The 14,290-nt window shown below is 36.8% G+C and overlaps 2 protein-coding genes across 2 annotated transcripts in view; one reads left to right on the top strand and one right to left on the bottom strand.

Moving 5' to 3' along the window:
* Positions 1-14,290, top strand: part of LOC149091604 (uncharacterized) — a 75,533-nt gene that overhangs the window by 38,944 nt on the left and 22,299 nt on the right. The gene's annotated exons all lie outside the window — the stretch shown is intronic.
* On the bottom strand, positions 7,413-8,572 carry LOC115563503 (lysophospholipase-like protein 1). The gene has a single exon (XM_030386572.2). The coding sequence runs from the start codon at positions 8,276-8,278 to the stop codon at positions 7,628-7,630; it is 651 nt and encodes a 216-aa protein (XP_030242432.1). The 5' UTR covers positions 8,279-8,572; the 3' UTR covers positions 7,413-7,627.

A 14,290-nucleotide genomic window follows, 5' to 3' on the forward strand; every position in this document is an offset into this window, starting at 1 on the left:
CATTTCATTTCATTTTATTTCGTTTGTCAGCTCTTCTTCATGCCATTTGTGGCCATATATGGCGACAGCTGCTAATCTTTTAATGAATTGCAAATGCAAAGAGCGCCAACATTTGCGCGATCTGCATGAAGATTACTATACATTGCATAGACTTTTAGCTATGGAGTATATATGTATAGCTAGAAAACAGCTATTTAGTCTTGATAATGCATTCCTTTAGGTATACCAATTTAATTATCTCGGAATACAAACGTAAAATAATGTTAAATTTTATATTATATATTTCATTTTCCTCATGTTTTGTATTTTACCATTAAGTTCATATATCATAATCAACTTAATTCACATTACCAAGTTTTACCAGCTTATTTACAAGTTAATTTCTAGCCTTGACAGCCAGACATTTTCAGAGCATCTCACATTCGGTTAACTCATATTATTTCACATTTTCTATAAGCTTTGCCTTATCGCCTTCAATTACTTACGTCTCATTGTTTTATTTATTTTTCTTTTTCTCTTTGCAGGTAAGCTACCTTTACGGTTATATATACATAGTTAAAGAGCTGGCTATAAACGTAAGCTGTGTCTGCGAGAGCGCGTAAGTTTAAAGTGAATTTATTAACTGGAAATTAAATCAATAGACGTTTAAGCAGTCTAACAAAAAACAAAAAAACAAAATCTAATTTTGCGTTGAATATTAAAGCAGCTAGTTTTTGTTGTTGTTGTTGTTGTTGTTGGTTCTGTCTGGTCGCTCCCTTGTGCTTTGTTCTGCTTCTTCTTTGTCACGCATCGCTCATATGCATGCGCTTTGTCACGCCCACAAGCCCAACTGTCGCCCCACCGCCCGCACGGCCCCAGCTATAGCAGCTGCAGCTCGCACGTCGCAGCCATTTTCAATTTTGCATTTTAATAATAAAATTTTGCTCGCAAAAACGTAAAATATGAAACAAGCAACAACTCTGCTAGAGAAGAAGAAGAAGAAGCAGCAGCAGCAGCAACTCTGGCAGGGCACAAGAAGTAGAAGAAGAAGAAGCAGCCGCAACTTGTGCCAGCTGTGCAAACTTTTGCAGCTGCCGAAAGAGAGCGGACGAAGAGAGTGGTAGGGATAGGGGAGGGGGTAGAGGAGGCATTGGGTGGGTGGGCGTAACGCATGATTACTTTGTTGATGATGACAACCCTGGCAGCATGCCGTCCATTTTACCTACACCCTGGCAACTTTGTCTGCGGCCTGAGCCTTATCAACAATGTTTTTACGCCGTCTCCTTCTACGGGCACGCCCCTTCCTCTTGCTCCTTGTCTGCAGCGCCACAAAGTATGCAATAGATTCTGTTTATCATTTTTGCCGACGTGCTGCTGGCTGGCAATTTGCACTGCATATGTATGTGTGTGTGCGTGTGTGTGTGTGTGTGTGTGTGTGTGTGTGTGTGTGTGTGTGTGTGTGTGTGTCTGTGCAACTGGTCACGCCCGCCGCCCACTCGCCCATTGCATGCCCAGCACGTTCGACGACTCATGCCAAAAAAGAAAAATTGTACAAAAACAAAGAAATTTTTTGTTTGTTGATTTTTTTTATCTTTTTAATTACGCTTGAATTTGTTTTTGTAATTGTCGTTTCGTGGGTTATACTTACGAAAGGTAACTTGAGGTGTATAAATGGGTTGTAATTGCATTAGAAGTATGGACAAATATTAAAAATATTTTCAAAATTCGAATAGAAGCTGGCGCTAAAATTGAGATTTTATAGAGAAGCCTCTAAATATCTAAGACATATATTCAATATAATATCCAAGAGTTAGTGGACCGGGTATATGCCAGTCGTCTCATTTTCTACATCTCTGGTTTTTTTGTGCACACCACAGCAATTTGTACTCGACTTTAAATCGTTCTTGTTTACATTCTTCACTCCTCATAGGTTTTATAGAGGTGTTGTTTTTGTATTGTCAATGCCCGTTGTAAAAGGGTATATTGGCTGCCCACAATGCATGCTATACATAGAGGAGCTTAAGATAAATAAATTAAAAAATAAAAATAATATAAATAAATAAATAAAAAAATTAATAAATTAAATAAAAAAAAAAAAAATAAATAAAATAAATAAATAAATAAATAAAATAAAAAAAAGAAAAAAAAAATAAATAAATAAAAATAAAATAAATAAAATCCCTAAAATAAATAAATCTAAATAAATAAATAAAAATAAATAAATAAAATAAATCCAATAATAAATAAACTTAAAAATAAATAAGATAAATAAAATAACTTTTATAATTCATAAATAAAACAAGGTTGTAACAAATTTAAAACTAAAAAAACAAATTTAACTTCAACATAAAATTAAAAAATAATTTAATACCTAAAAAAGAATCAAATAAAAATATATTAAATAAATAATTCCCTAAAACCCCATATTATCCAAAAAATATTTATATAAAAAAATATTATAAAAAAAATATTATAAAAAAAATATCATAAAAAAATATTATAAAAAAATATTATAAAAAAAAAATTTATAAAAAAAATATTATAAAAAAAAATAAAAAGTAAATTTAAATAAATTAAATATAAAGCAACAAAAAATAATAACAAATAATATATAAAATATAATATACATAACATTTATATAAAAATACATAAAAAATAAAATAAATAAAAAAAAAGTAATTCCAGTCTTAAACATTCCATAAGTCTAGCCGAATTCCACTCGAATGGCAAATTTATTATGTCCAAAGCTCGCTTCAGCTTTTCGGCATCTGCCTGAGCGAGCATCGTGCCGTCATGCACAGCCCACAGCGCATAGCCACGTGCCTTCTGCCTTCTATTCGTTCGCTCGCATTGAACATTTCTCATTTGTTTTCGTGGGCTGCCTTTTGTCTTGTTTTCATTTTTTTGTTGTTTTTGTTTTTTTTCGCAAGTTCATTTTCTTTTTCATTTCATTCTGCTTCTGTTTTGCTTTTTTTGAAAGATTTTGTTTCGTTGTTGTTGTGCTCTGCTAAAGTTTTTTTCTTTCTTTGCTTTCGGGTTATGAATTACGCAACTTTATTGTGTCATATGCACAATTCTGCAACTCATTTCTGGAGTTGGCAAAACACATGTTTTAAGTTTCTCATTGGGCTGCTGTATCCTGAGTCCTTCGCCAGGTTTTTGCTGGCACTAAAAAAAAAGGAGAGAGAATCATTTTAAATTTTACACTAAATTGACTCCGTGTGTGTGTGTGTGCAAATTGTGCACGCACAATTAAACGTGCTTCATTCCCAAAGGGGACAAAAGAGAAAAAAACAAATGGAAATGGAAAAAAAGGAAAACTTAATTTGGCTGTGAAAATAAATGCTTGGCCAACAATTTTCATTGCCTGCCTGAATTTTTGTACATTTGTGGTAAATATTTGTCCAATCTCTGTGTGTGTGTGTGCTCTTAATTTTTTGTTTTCTTATTTTTATCATTTGGTTTTTATTTGCTTTTGCCAACTGCAAAGGAAACTTTAAAAATTGTTTGCCATTAGCTCATTTATTTAGGATTTCTCTAAACTTTGTACTCTCCCTCTCTCTCTCTCTCTCTCTCTCTCTTTCTCGCTCTGTTTGTGCTTTATAATTTGTTGATTTGCATATTTAATTTGAATTATTGAGGGGTGTCTTTGTTTAGCCAACTTTTTTGTACAAATTAATGTTTGTGTATGAGTGTGTGTATGTGTGTATGTGTGTGTGTTTGCATTATTTGATTTACTAAATTTCAGTTGCTAAAAAGTTTTTCCTATAGATATCTGAGAGTTTCTAGATTTTTTATATTATTTAATTTAAATGCATTATTTTTTGCATATTTTGAGTATTTTTTTAATTTATAAAAAAATTGTATTGCTTTATATAGAATATTTTTATGGATCTTAAAGCTGCGACTGCACTCAAGCAAATCTTTCAGGAGTTTTCTATAGCATTCAGCTTTGTGTCGTGTGACAGAAGCTCGCTGCTATGAAACACTAAATTTTTAGCAGTGTTGTAGCAGAGCAGAGCAGTAGGAAGTGAAGGATATTAGCGGAATATAGAGTGAGAGAGGCACAGAGGCTAGAAAGAGATGGAGAGAGAAAGAGAAAGATGGAGAGTTAACATAAAAGGGAAAATATCAATTAATTTAATTATATACATAGATAACGTTATATTGAGCTCATTTTAATAATTTATTGAGCAAAAAATATAGATAAGCAATGAATTGTATTTAGCAGTATTTTGTGCATTTATTTATCTGGTTTAATTAGTTCTATGGCACAAGTCATATAGATAATCAGTTAGTAATTTCTATTAAATCAATTTTAATCATCACAGAGATAAATGAATATGTTATTGGTACTATGGAAGATATGTATGTATATCAATCGATGACTCATTGATCCACTTTTATAAACTACCGGAGGAAGCAATGTTTGCTTAATTAATTTTTGGAGAAGTATGAAGCAATTCCAGGAATCGACATAAGCTAACCAGCTCTCTAAGCACCCATAAAACTGATTTCGTAACCAATTTTACAGTAATTTTACCTTAAATTCGAACAAGCTTTAATGTTTGCTGCTGCTGCTGCAAATGTTGTCTGTCATTTGTGCGACGTTTCTTCTACCTGTTTCTATATTGAATTTTGGGTTTTGCGCAAAACTCGTCTAGGGCTGGCGCACAAAGGCAGGGCACAATACGCAATATATGAAATGTGAAATTAGGCACGTGTTTGCATTGCACAGCTGAGCATCATGTAATCGCCAGACACGCCCCCCCCAGCGCCCAGCCCAAAACTTTCCATTTCATGCAACAAAAAAAAATGTTCATGTGTGGCAAACAATTTGATGTAAACTTCATGCACAATGAGCAGCTGCCAACAGTGAAGAAGAAGAAGAGGGAGAAGAGGGAGAAGAAGAAGGCCATTGCCATTGGTCAAGCAAGAGATTACACACGCGCACACACACACGCACATGCTGTCTCCCTTGCTCTACTGTATGGGTAATGCGCTTAACAAAGTTTTTGATTGTATTACATAGATAGGCAGAAAGAGTGAGAGAGAGAGAGAGAGAGAGAGAGAGAGGGAGGGTGAGGCAGAGATGGAGCATGCTTGTGTTTATGCATCTTATGCAATTTGTTTAGCATTTTCATATAAATTGCATCGATTACGAGATTACAAACATTTACTCAATATAATCCTTCAGCTGGCAACGGACAGCGGACAGCGGACAGCGGACAAAGGGCAATGGGCAACCGGCAGCATCTGGTCATAATGCATTATTGACCAAATATATTCCAAGTAGATAAACGATGATGGGCGACGTTTATATAACCCATGAGTGCGTCCATGCGCCAGGGTATATCTGCAGTTAAATTTTGTGTGTTTTTAGCATCGTTTTATCTCAGTTGTATTTTAATTTATGCAAATTTTTGTATTTTTGCTTTGCCTTTATCTTGTGCGCTTCATCGTTTACAAATTGTTTCTTTTGTTTATATACAGATGTGTGTGTGTGTGTGTGTGTGTGTGTGTGTGTGGGAAATAAAATTAAGCACACTTGCACGCAAAAGCACTGATCACAGATATATATATATATATACATATATAGAGAAAAATGTATGCGGCAGACATATGCTAATTGCCTTGAAGACTGTTTTATATACAACATATAAATTGCATGTGGGGATACCCTGTAAACTGTGAGTTGACAGAGAGTTGCACGTGAAGCTGAAGAATATATTATAGTAAGATATTCTTAAGCCCAAATCTACAAGTTCAGGTTTCTAATTCAAATCGAACGAACTTATTAATTATGCATGTTTCTTGACATATTGATTGATTGCCAGCAGCAATAGCTTATAGTTTATAGATCTCCCACATTACAAATAGAACTGCTACAGGGTATCCAACTGGTTAGGCCCTAGTTGAGAGGACAGTTTTCTATTTTTGTTTTGAATTTATTTATTGTTCTGCTAACGTAGATTTCTCAAGCGCTTGCCAATTGCAAAGTTTTGGCTGCGGTTGCCTAAAGACACGAATTAATTTGAAAACTTCACAGCAAAAGTTCTCAGCTTATATATATTTTTGCTGTTGTTGTTGTTGTTGCTGTTTCTGTTGGCTTTATTTTTGGGGTTTCACACATAATTTTTAAGTAATCAATCGAGAGTCGTTTGTTGTGGCAAGAGCCCGCCTATCGTACCGCCCGGCATTCGCCCAGCCCAATCGATTAAGTTAATTGTTTCGGTTTCTGTGCGACACAATTTATATACATATTAATATTTATGAATTGTCTTTTATGTGACTCGCTCAGAAATTCCATTTATAAACATAAATCACTCAGGAGGCTAGCAGTATTATATAGATAGTATATGTCTCGAGCATAAACTTTGCTTGGCAATTGCTGAGCGAAAGTATTTTCGTTACCAGAAATGAACTTTTCTGCATAGTTTTTGTCTGCCTTTTAGTGTTGCGAAATATGCAACTGAAATCGAAATAAAGTTGTTGTTCAACACACACACTCGCACATCCATTTGCGTGTTTTTTAAGCGTAAAAGCAATTAAAAAACTTGTACAATATTTTCTCATATAACAAAAGTTAAGCGCACCAACAAAAAAATTGCACGTGTTTTTTGCACGTTAACCAACACTTGGCCGTATGCCTGGCCGGGCAACAGGAGCTGTGCGTGCATGTATGTGTGTGAAACCTCATAGGGCGTCAAAGCAGCAAAAAGCTACAGCGCTCATGTTGTTCAGAGTGAGGCGTGGTAGGATATGAATGAGACTGGGTGAGAGAGAGAGAGAGAGAGATGGAGAAGGGGGCAGAGCTTCGCTCATTTCATATTGATTAACAGCAAATCCATCAGTGTCATTGTGGCTAGGCTTTTGGGAGCAGGGCGAGCAGCAGCGCGGCTCATCAGAACTAGCTCATTTACACATTACAATGGAAGCACAAAAACAAGAGCGAAGAGGCCAGAGGATGGGAGGACTGAGCTGCAACAGAACTTAACATCAGCTGTGCTGATGGCTGGGGCTATATAGAGTCTCACTCTCTGTGTGTGTGTGTGTGTGTGTGTGTGGGAAAACAAAGGCATTAGCAGCTCACAGCAACCGAAGAGCAACAGTGGAGGGCAGCGCGTTGGAGACTCGACCGAACTGGAACTGGAGCTGGAGCTGGGGCTAGGGCTGGGGCTGGCGCAGGTGCGAACGTGCGAAAACGTAGCGAGTGCAGAACCCCTTTTGCATAAACTTGACTTAATTAGCTGTGCAACAAACTTGGCTATTTAAACAGGTGCTGAAGTGTATAAATAGAGGCGGTGCTGTTGCAAATGTGTCGAGGAGCAGGGAGGAAACTTCGATGTGGTAGCCCATAGCGTTAGTCAATTGCGATTGGATAAAAGGAGGAAAAGAGAGAGAGTGCGGGAAAAATAGAAAAATTGCGACAATTAAACGTAAAGGGGTAGCCAATGCCAAACAGTATTGGAAAGTGGCTAAAGTTTATTTTAAATAATGTTCATCTAGATAACGTAAAGAGCACAGCTAAATTAGTTAGTGTAGAGTGTTGCATAAATGACTTGTGCAGTGTTGCACAGCTGCTTATATATGTTGAGTGTTAGAAAATGACCTTTAAGTATTATAAAGAATTGTAACTCCCTCTAGTCTAAGGCAACTTCTCTAGTATCCACTGCTCGACATCCAACATTGAGCTCTCCATGAGCTCATGTGCGGCATTATCCAAGGTGGTGAAGGTTCCACTTACGCCCAACTTTCGCAGTTTGTCGAAGGTGTCTCGACCCCATTCGTACTCAACGACATCGTCGTCTGTGCCATGATACATGCGCAGTTCTGGAAGCACTGATGCACCTGCCAGCGACTCGTAGACAACCGATTTGCGGTTCAGGAACGCAGAGTGCGCGAATACGCCCGCCACGTCTGTGTTCAGGCGGTAGCCCGTGTGTAGAGCCAGAGCACCGCCCATGGAGAAGCCACCGACAATGATGCGACTCGTGGGCACACCTCGCTCCACTTCGTTCTGGATGAGCGCATTGGCTATGTCGTCACTCTCCGACATGCTCTCCACTTCTTCGGGCGCATCAATGTGAATGGTCGATCGATTGAACCACACCGTGGATATCTCGCCGTCAAAGGGCGTATACTTCTGCTCGGGCGCTGTGGGAAATAGATATCGGATATGCGAGCCAGCAAAGTCGCGTCCAATCAGACCGCGCACCCATTCGAGCGCATTGGGTCCCGTATCGCCCGAGCCATGAAAGAATATAACACTCGCCGTCTTGCGTAGCGTTGAAGACATACTGAATTACCTGAACTGAAACTACAAATACACCATATATGTTATACAATATGACATTTGGGGAAAAGTTGTAGTACTTTGCCTAAAAATATACGAATACGTCTATGTATAAATTTTGAGCTATATGCATTGAGTGGTTCCCAAGTTACGATGGTTATATACCATAAAATCTAATTCTATATACATCCAAATTTATCAGTAATTAATTTTAGATTTTGAATGCAGTTTTAGAAAGTCTATATATCAAATGAAATCTCAATTATTCAATTATTTCCCAAACTTTGATCGTAAAACACTATTATACGATTTTCTGAAACTTTTAGTTTGGTAGCTCAAATGGGGCTGCAGTTCCGAACTGCCTAGCCTGCTCATTTGTCACAGCATTTTATTGAACTGTTTTATTTTTTTTTTGGGTCTCATAGATTGTACGAGCGTTAGCCTCTATCGTATCCTAATGGTTCAATAAACAACGTTTATGGCGTGACATCTTTCACGCAAATGCTTTTTTGAGGGGGGAACATGACGACGCCTACCATTGGGTGCCCTCACATAGATTAGGAGGTGCCATTAGAGAGAGGCATTCACCTTTTTTCTATTTTCCCCCTGTATTTTGGCTTGACCACTTGAGAAGCTATTAATATTATCTATATGGCCGGTCAACAATGTCGCGCTTTTTGAAAAGTGCTTCAATAAATTAAAACAAAATAGAAAAAAAAAAACGAAAAATCCCAACAAAAATGCTGTCAACCTATATAAGAACCAAAAGCAGAAATACACCCAAACGATTTCCCAGTCAATGAAGCGAGGTGTGTGTGCGAAGGGAATTCAAACTGGAGCAAATGAACAACAACAACAGCAACAACAACACGTTTGTTTTAGTTGTCTTTTTGGCAATCGTTGCTCTGACCAAAAACTAAAAACTGGCGTCGACAACGTCGCACAATAAATTTCCCAGCTCCTGTTCGTCGGCGTCCGTCTCCTGCTCTTGCTCGTTGTTGTTTGCTGTGCGTCAAGTGACCCGAATATTCCACTTTTTTTCCGTTCTTTCTTTTTGGGGCCGCGACTTGACAAGGGTTAAATAACATATATATATAAAAAAAAAATTTCCGAAAAAAAAGAAATGGGAAAAAACATGACCAGCAACAACAACAACCACAACAAAATTGTGAAATGTAACAAAAATAAAAGTTGCATTTCGGCCAACCCCCTTCCACCCCACAATATCCCCTCTCACTGCTGACCAACTGAGCAGCTTGTATATAGCATGATCCAGCTCCCCATTCCTCATATGGCTCCGACTGGCTCTGAACTAGTTCAAGTTTAAAAGGTGCGCGGTAAAAAAATCAGAACTAAACTAAAACTCAACTTGAATTGAGTTGAGCGATTTATGTTAGTTGGCAAACTGAATGGAAGCGAGAAAAGGTGCGAGCAGCGGGGATTATGATGGACCATTATAGAGAGAAGCAGAGTAAAAGAGTATATAAATATACGGCTTATAGTTTTAAAGTGGAAATATATAGTAAAGTTGAGCAAAATATAATAAAATTAATGGTAATAAAATTAGAAATAAAATTAAAAAATTAAAATAAAAATTATAAAAAATTAAAATAATAATATGATAAAAAAAGCAAGTGAATAACACAAATAATTTTTCTTAAATTATTAATTACCCATGTAATTAAATGTAAATGTAAGACTTAGAGAATTTCATAGAAAATTATTATAATATTCACTTATTAACTTATGAATTACCCAAGTAATTAAATAAGTACCCAAGTAATTGAGAGTAGTTCACAAGTAATTAAATGCCATTAGTGTCATATATTATTGATATATGATACGATTCGATTTAGAGTAACAAAATTATTAATATAAAATTAAATTTCAATCTCAACTATCCCAGTAATTGAGAGTAATTCAAGTCTAAATATCAGCTCAAGCATTCAATTTCTTAAGTATTTGCACTTGCATAACATAAACATGTATGCATGCATGCTTATGCTCAGAGTACTTACAAAATATCCCTGATACTTTTACCTCTAAGTGTTATTGCTATTCAAGACTTTGTTTCACACTCGGCTGTGAATTAGAAACTAAGGCCGATGCATGTGGCTGGCTCGGTGAGCTTCAAGCTGGCGCTGCTTCATGCTGTGGCGAACAGCAGTCGAGCAGAGCCTGCCAGAGTCGGCATTCGAAATGCCTTTTGCCAGGCTCTAAGCTCTTGAGGGGGGCCTGGTGTGGTGCAGTGTGGTGTGGTATGTGCAGGAGGCCCGACGCAGTCAGCCTGATGGTGGACTTAAGCCGTTGGCATTGTCCATTTGTTCGTGCTGACTGCCCGGGGGCAGATTTACGCATGAAATGCGCTCGGCTGATGCTGTTGCTGCTGCTGCTTGTTCTTCCTCTTCTATCCATCCAGTCCATCAGAGTAGTAACAACAACAGAATGGGGATTTCGACTTGCTAAAATTGCAGCTGGGGAATTAGTGGGGAGCGAGGCGGGTGAGAGTGGGGGAGGGGAGGGGGCATTTCTTGGCAGCAGCTGCCTGCAATCTGAGCACAAGTTGATTATTTTTCTTAAAGCATATTTCCGCAACAACTGTGCCACGCCCCCGACAGCCTCCCACCTAGTTGGCGCGCTGCTGCACGCCGTGTCATTTCTTTTGCAGTTGCTTTGCGTTTGTAAGTCTCAGCGCTAAGTTGGCGCTAAATTAAAAACTTTTGCTTTGCATATATTGCATGAGAGAGAGCGAAAGAGAGAGCGGAAGAGTGACGAAGGGAGTCCTAGTCCCAGCTGAGCGTTGTAATGCAACAGCGAAAGATTGTGCGAATGGGGGCGTGGCATACTGTTGCATTTTTTGCACGAGAAAAAAAAATGCAGGAGCAGCGAATGAGCGGAGAAAAGTTTTTTCTGTTTTGCTTGTTTTGGCTCGAAAGTTTTTTAACTTGGCTTTTGCTGCTTGTAAAACCAATTCCAAGGAAAATGAAAGTAATTTTCCTCCTCCTCCATCTAACATTAAAATATTGTACAATATAATAAAAGTCAAGAGAGTATGAGTGAGAGAGAGAGAGAGTGACGCCTGGGGGGCTCTAGTGGAGCAGTTTTACAGTTCTTCGCTGACAGCTGCACAATGTTTGCCACTTGAAAACAGCAATGCAATAATCATACTAGAAAATTATCATAAAAGTAGTGGATGAAGTGAGAGCTGGGTCTACTCAAGGGTTAGTTTGATGACGCAACGTTGCGTATACGCAATGTGAATCAATCGAAATGCAGTTGTTCATTTAGTCTTTCATTCATTTTTGGCTTAAAGCACTCTGCACCTGCTTTATTTACTCTGAGCTCCATGGCCATGAACTAAGCCGAATTGAACTAGTTCAATTGAACTGAGTGCAATGTGAACTCGCTTTGATTTGTTTTCTTTACAAAGGCACATCTTTTCAGTTATTCAAAAGAGAAGCAACACACTTAATGCTGCTCTAAAATTGAACTGGTTCGTGAGCTTAACTTTGGTTCAACCTCTTTGATGGAGTAAACTGAACTAGTTTTTCAGCTGAATAAAATGAAAGCTTTAGCTAAGCTATTTGCTGTATGCGCTACTTATTAGATATGCTTTTGCTCCGCAATGAGTAAAAAATGAACTAGTTCCATGAACTAATCCGAACAAATTCGTGAAATGAACTTCGATTCCATTCTCAATGTAAAAGGTATATGCAAATAGCCTAAATATGCTCTGGAACTAGTTCTTGAACTGAACTTTACGTCATTTCCCAGTCTAAAATTGCTTTAAAAATCTCTTTAGGCATTAATTCCAACCGACTTTAGCCTGCCAAGTCTGGCGCGCTAAAACTGCGCCATGCCGCGCCACGCCCACTCGGCCAAACTCAGCAGCCGTTGCGGCGACTCACTCGAAAAGTTTTTCAACTGGCAACTGGCGAATTGTTATGCAATTTGCAAATCGAAAGGCTGCAAACGAATGCAACTGCAACTGCAACTGCAACTGCAATTTTCCCTTTCGCTTCGCTTCCTGCCTCGCGTCCAAATGCTGCGTTCTTTGTCAGCCGCATTTTGAGACTTGGCAATTGTTTAGCCAGAATCGCGAGTCGGAACACCGTGTTAAGCTGCACCGCGTTGCATGAGTAACAAGCGTGTAATTCCAAACCAGCTGCAGTTGAGTGGCAGTCAAAACGTTGAGCAGAGCGAGAGACAGAGCCAGAGAGAGAGAGAGGGAGAGGGAGCTATGGGTCCAACTCATGACACATGAGAGCTAGCCCACATGTCGAGCTTTTTGCCATGTCCAGTGTCAGAGTCAGACTCAGAGTCAGAGCTTAGGTGAGCGAATGAATGAATGCTGTGAAAAATGTTAACAAAAATACATGAGGGCGCATAGAGAAATTAAAAAAGAGCTGGCCAAACCGCAAAACAAATGAATGAAATGTGCAGCGACACGACTCAAAGTGAACAACGGCGAACACTCAGTGTATAAAAGCTGTTGCAAAGCATATTTCGGTGGCGGGCGAAAGAACCAGCGAGAGCTGTAAGACAAGCAGACGGACAGTTGCTGAGAGTTTGTGTTGCTTTTCTCATCTTGGCCCTTTTTTTTTATATATATATATATTTTTGTGGGTATTTCTTGCTTTTGCTGACATATTTTTAGTGTCATTTCTTGCCAAGATGCCGCAGTAGCAGCTGAACAACAATTGCAGCAGCCATACTGTAAACTAAGCTGCTAAGTCCTTGCCACGACCCAAATCAAGAGCAGCATATCGCAATGAGGAAGCTCGTTGTTTTTGTGGCTGACTTCTTTGCTGCTTCTTTCTCTCCAATCTCGATGCTCGACTTTATTTTAGCTATACGTTTATTTTCATGAATTATATTTACGTCGCCGCTGCCGGAGAGCAGCAGCTGCTCCTGCTTCGTCTGCCTCGTCTGCTGCTGCTTGTAATGCTCTTTTCAGCAACTGTGACTCCCGGTTCGGTTGCTACAGTATTTGCTTGTGGGCGAACGCTTGTTTTTCTTTACAAAATACCCTGTACTTGCCAGAGTCATGAAAGTGGAGACATAAAGGGATACAAATATAAGAGCAGGAAATATTTTAGCAAATTATGCAGAAATGTTTGGTTTCAAGTTGAAAATATTCAGATATTATACAAAATAAATACAATTTTATTATATGTCTTACTGAAATTAAAGAATGTAATGAGAAAATTTGAATTGATAAATATAAAAATTTTAATAAATAATAAACGTACAAAAATAAAATATATATAAAAATATATTATTTTTTGAAAAAAATTAAATTTAAAAATTTTTATAAAAAAGTTATTTATAAAATATATATTTAAGTTATAATTAAAAAATATATATTTAAAAAAATATTCAAAAAAATATTTAAAAAAATATTTAAAAAAATTTCATTAAAAAGGTTTTAAAGAAAATATATTGAAAAAACTATATATAAAAAAATTGAAAAAATAATATATATATAAAAATATATTTTCAAAGTATATATTAAAAAATAAATATTAAGAAATATATATGAGAAACAATAAATTAAAAAAAATATATTTAAAAAATATATATGAGAAAAAATAAATTAAAAAAAATATATTTAAAAATTATATATAAAAAATATATTACGAAAATACATTTAAAAAATATTTTAATTAAAAATATTAAATAATATAATATAAAATATAAATTAGTAACAAATTTATTATACACGAAATAACAACAAATAGATTAAATTTTCATTTTAGAGAACACTAAAAAATTCAAATGGCTTTAATTATTAAATAATAAACAACTAAATATAATATTTGTAGAGTGCTTCAGCATTTAAAAGACAAACATAGAATATTTTTATAACTAAACTTTCAAATATATAACGAGCAGTCAACATATCAAACTATAGCAACTAAAAGATATTGCAACTATATATATATATAGACACACACACGCACACTCACACACTTCAGCGCAGTAGTGAGTATCTCTTGGGGCAACACTTCAACA

Source organism: Drosophila navojoa, chromosome 3 (genome assembly GCF_054131105.1).
Source record: "Drosophila navojoa isolate 15081-1374.11 chromosome 3, UAZ_NAV_1.0, whole genome shotgun sequence".
NCBI classification, from domain to species: domain Eukaryota; kingdom Metazoa; phylum Arthropoda; class Insecta; order Diptera; family Drosophilidae; genus Drosophila; species Drosophila navojoa.

Excerpts from the sequence above, each read along its gene's own strand:
- LOC115563503 (XM_030386572.2), bottom strand. The coding sequence starts at position 8,278 with ATGTCTTCAACGCTACGCAAGACGGCGAGTGTTATATTCTTTCATGGC.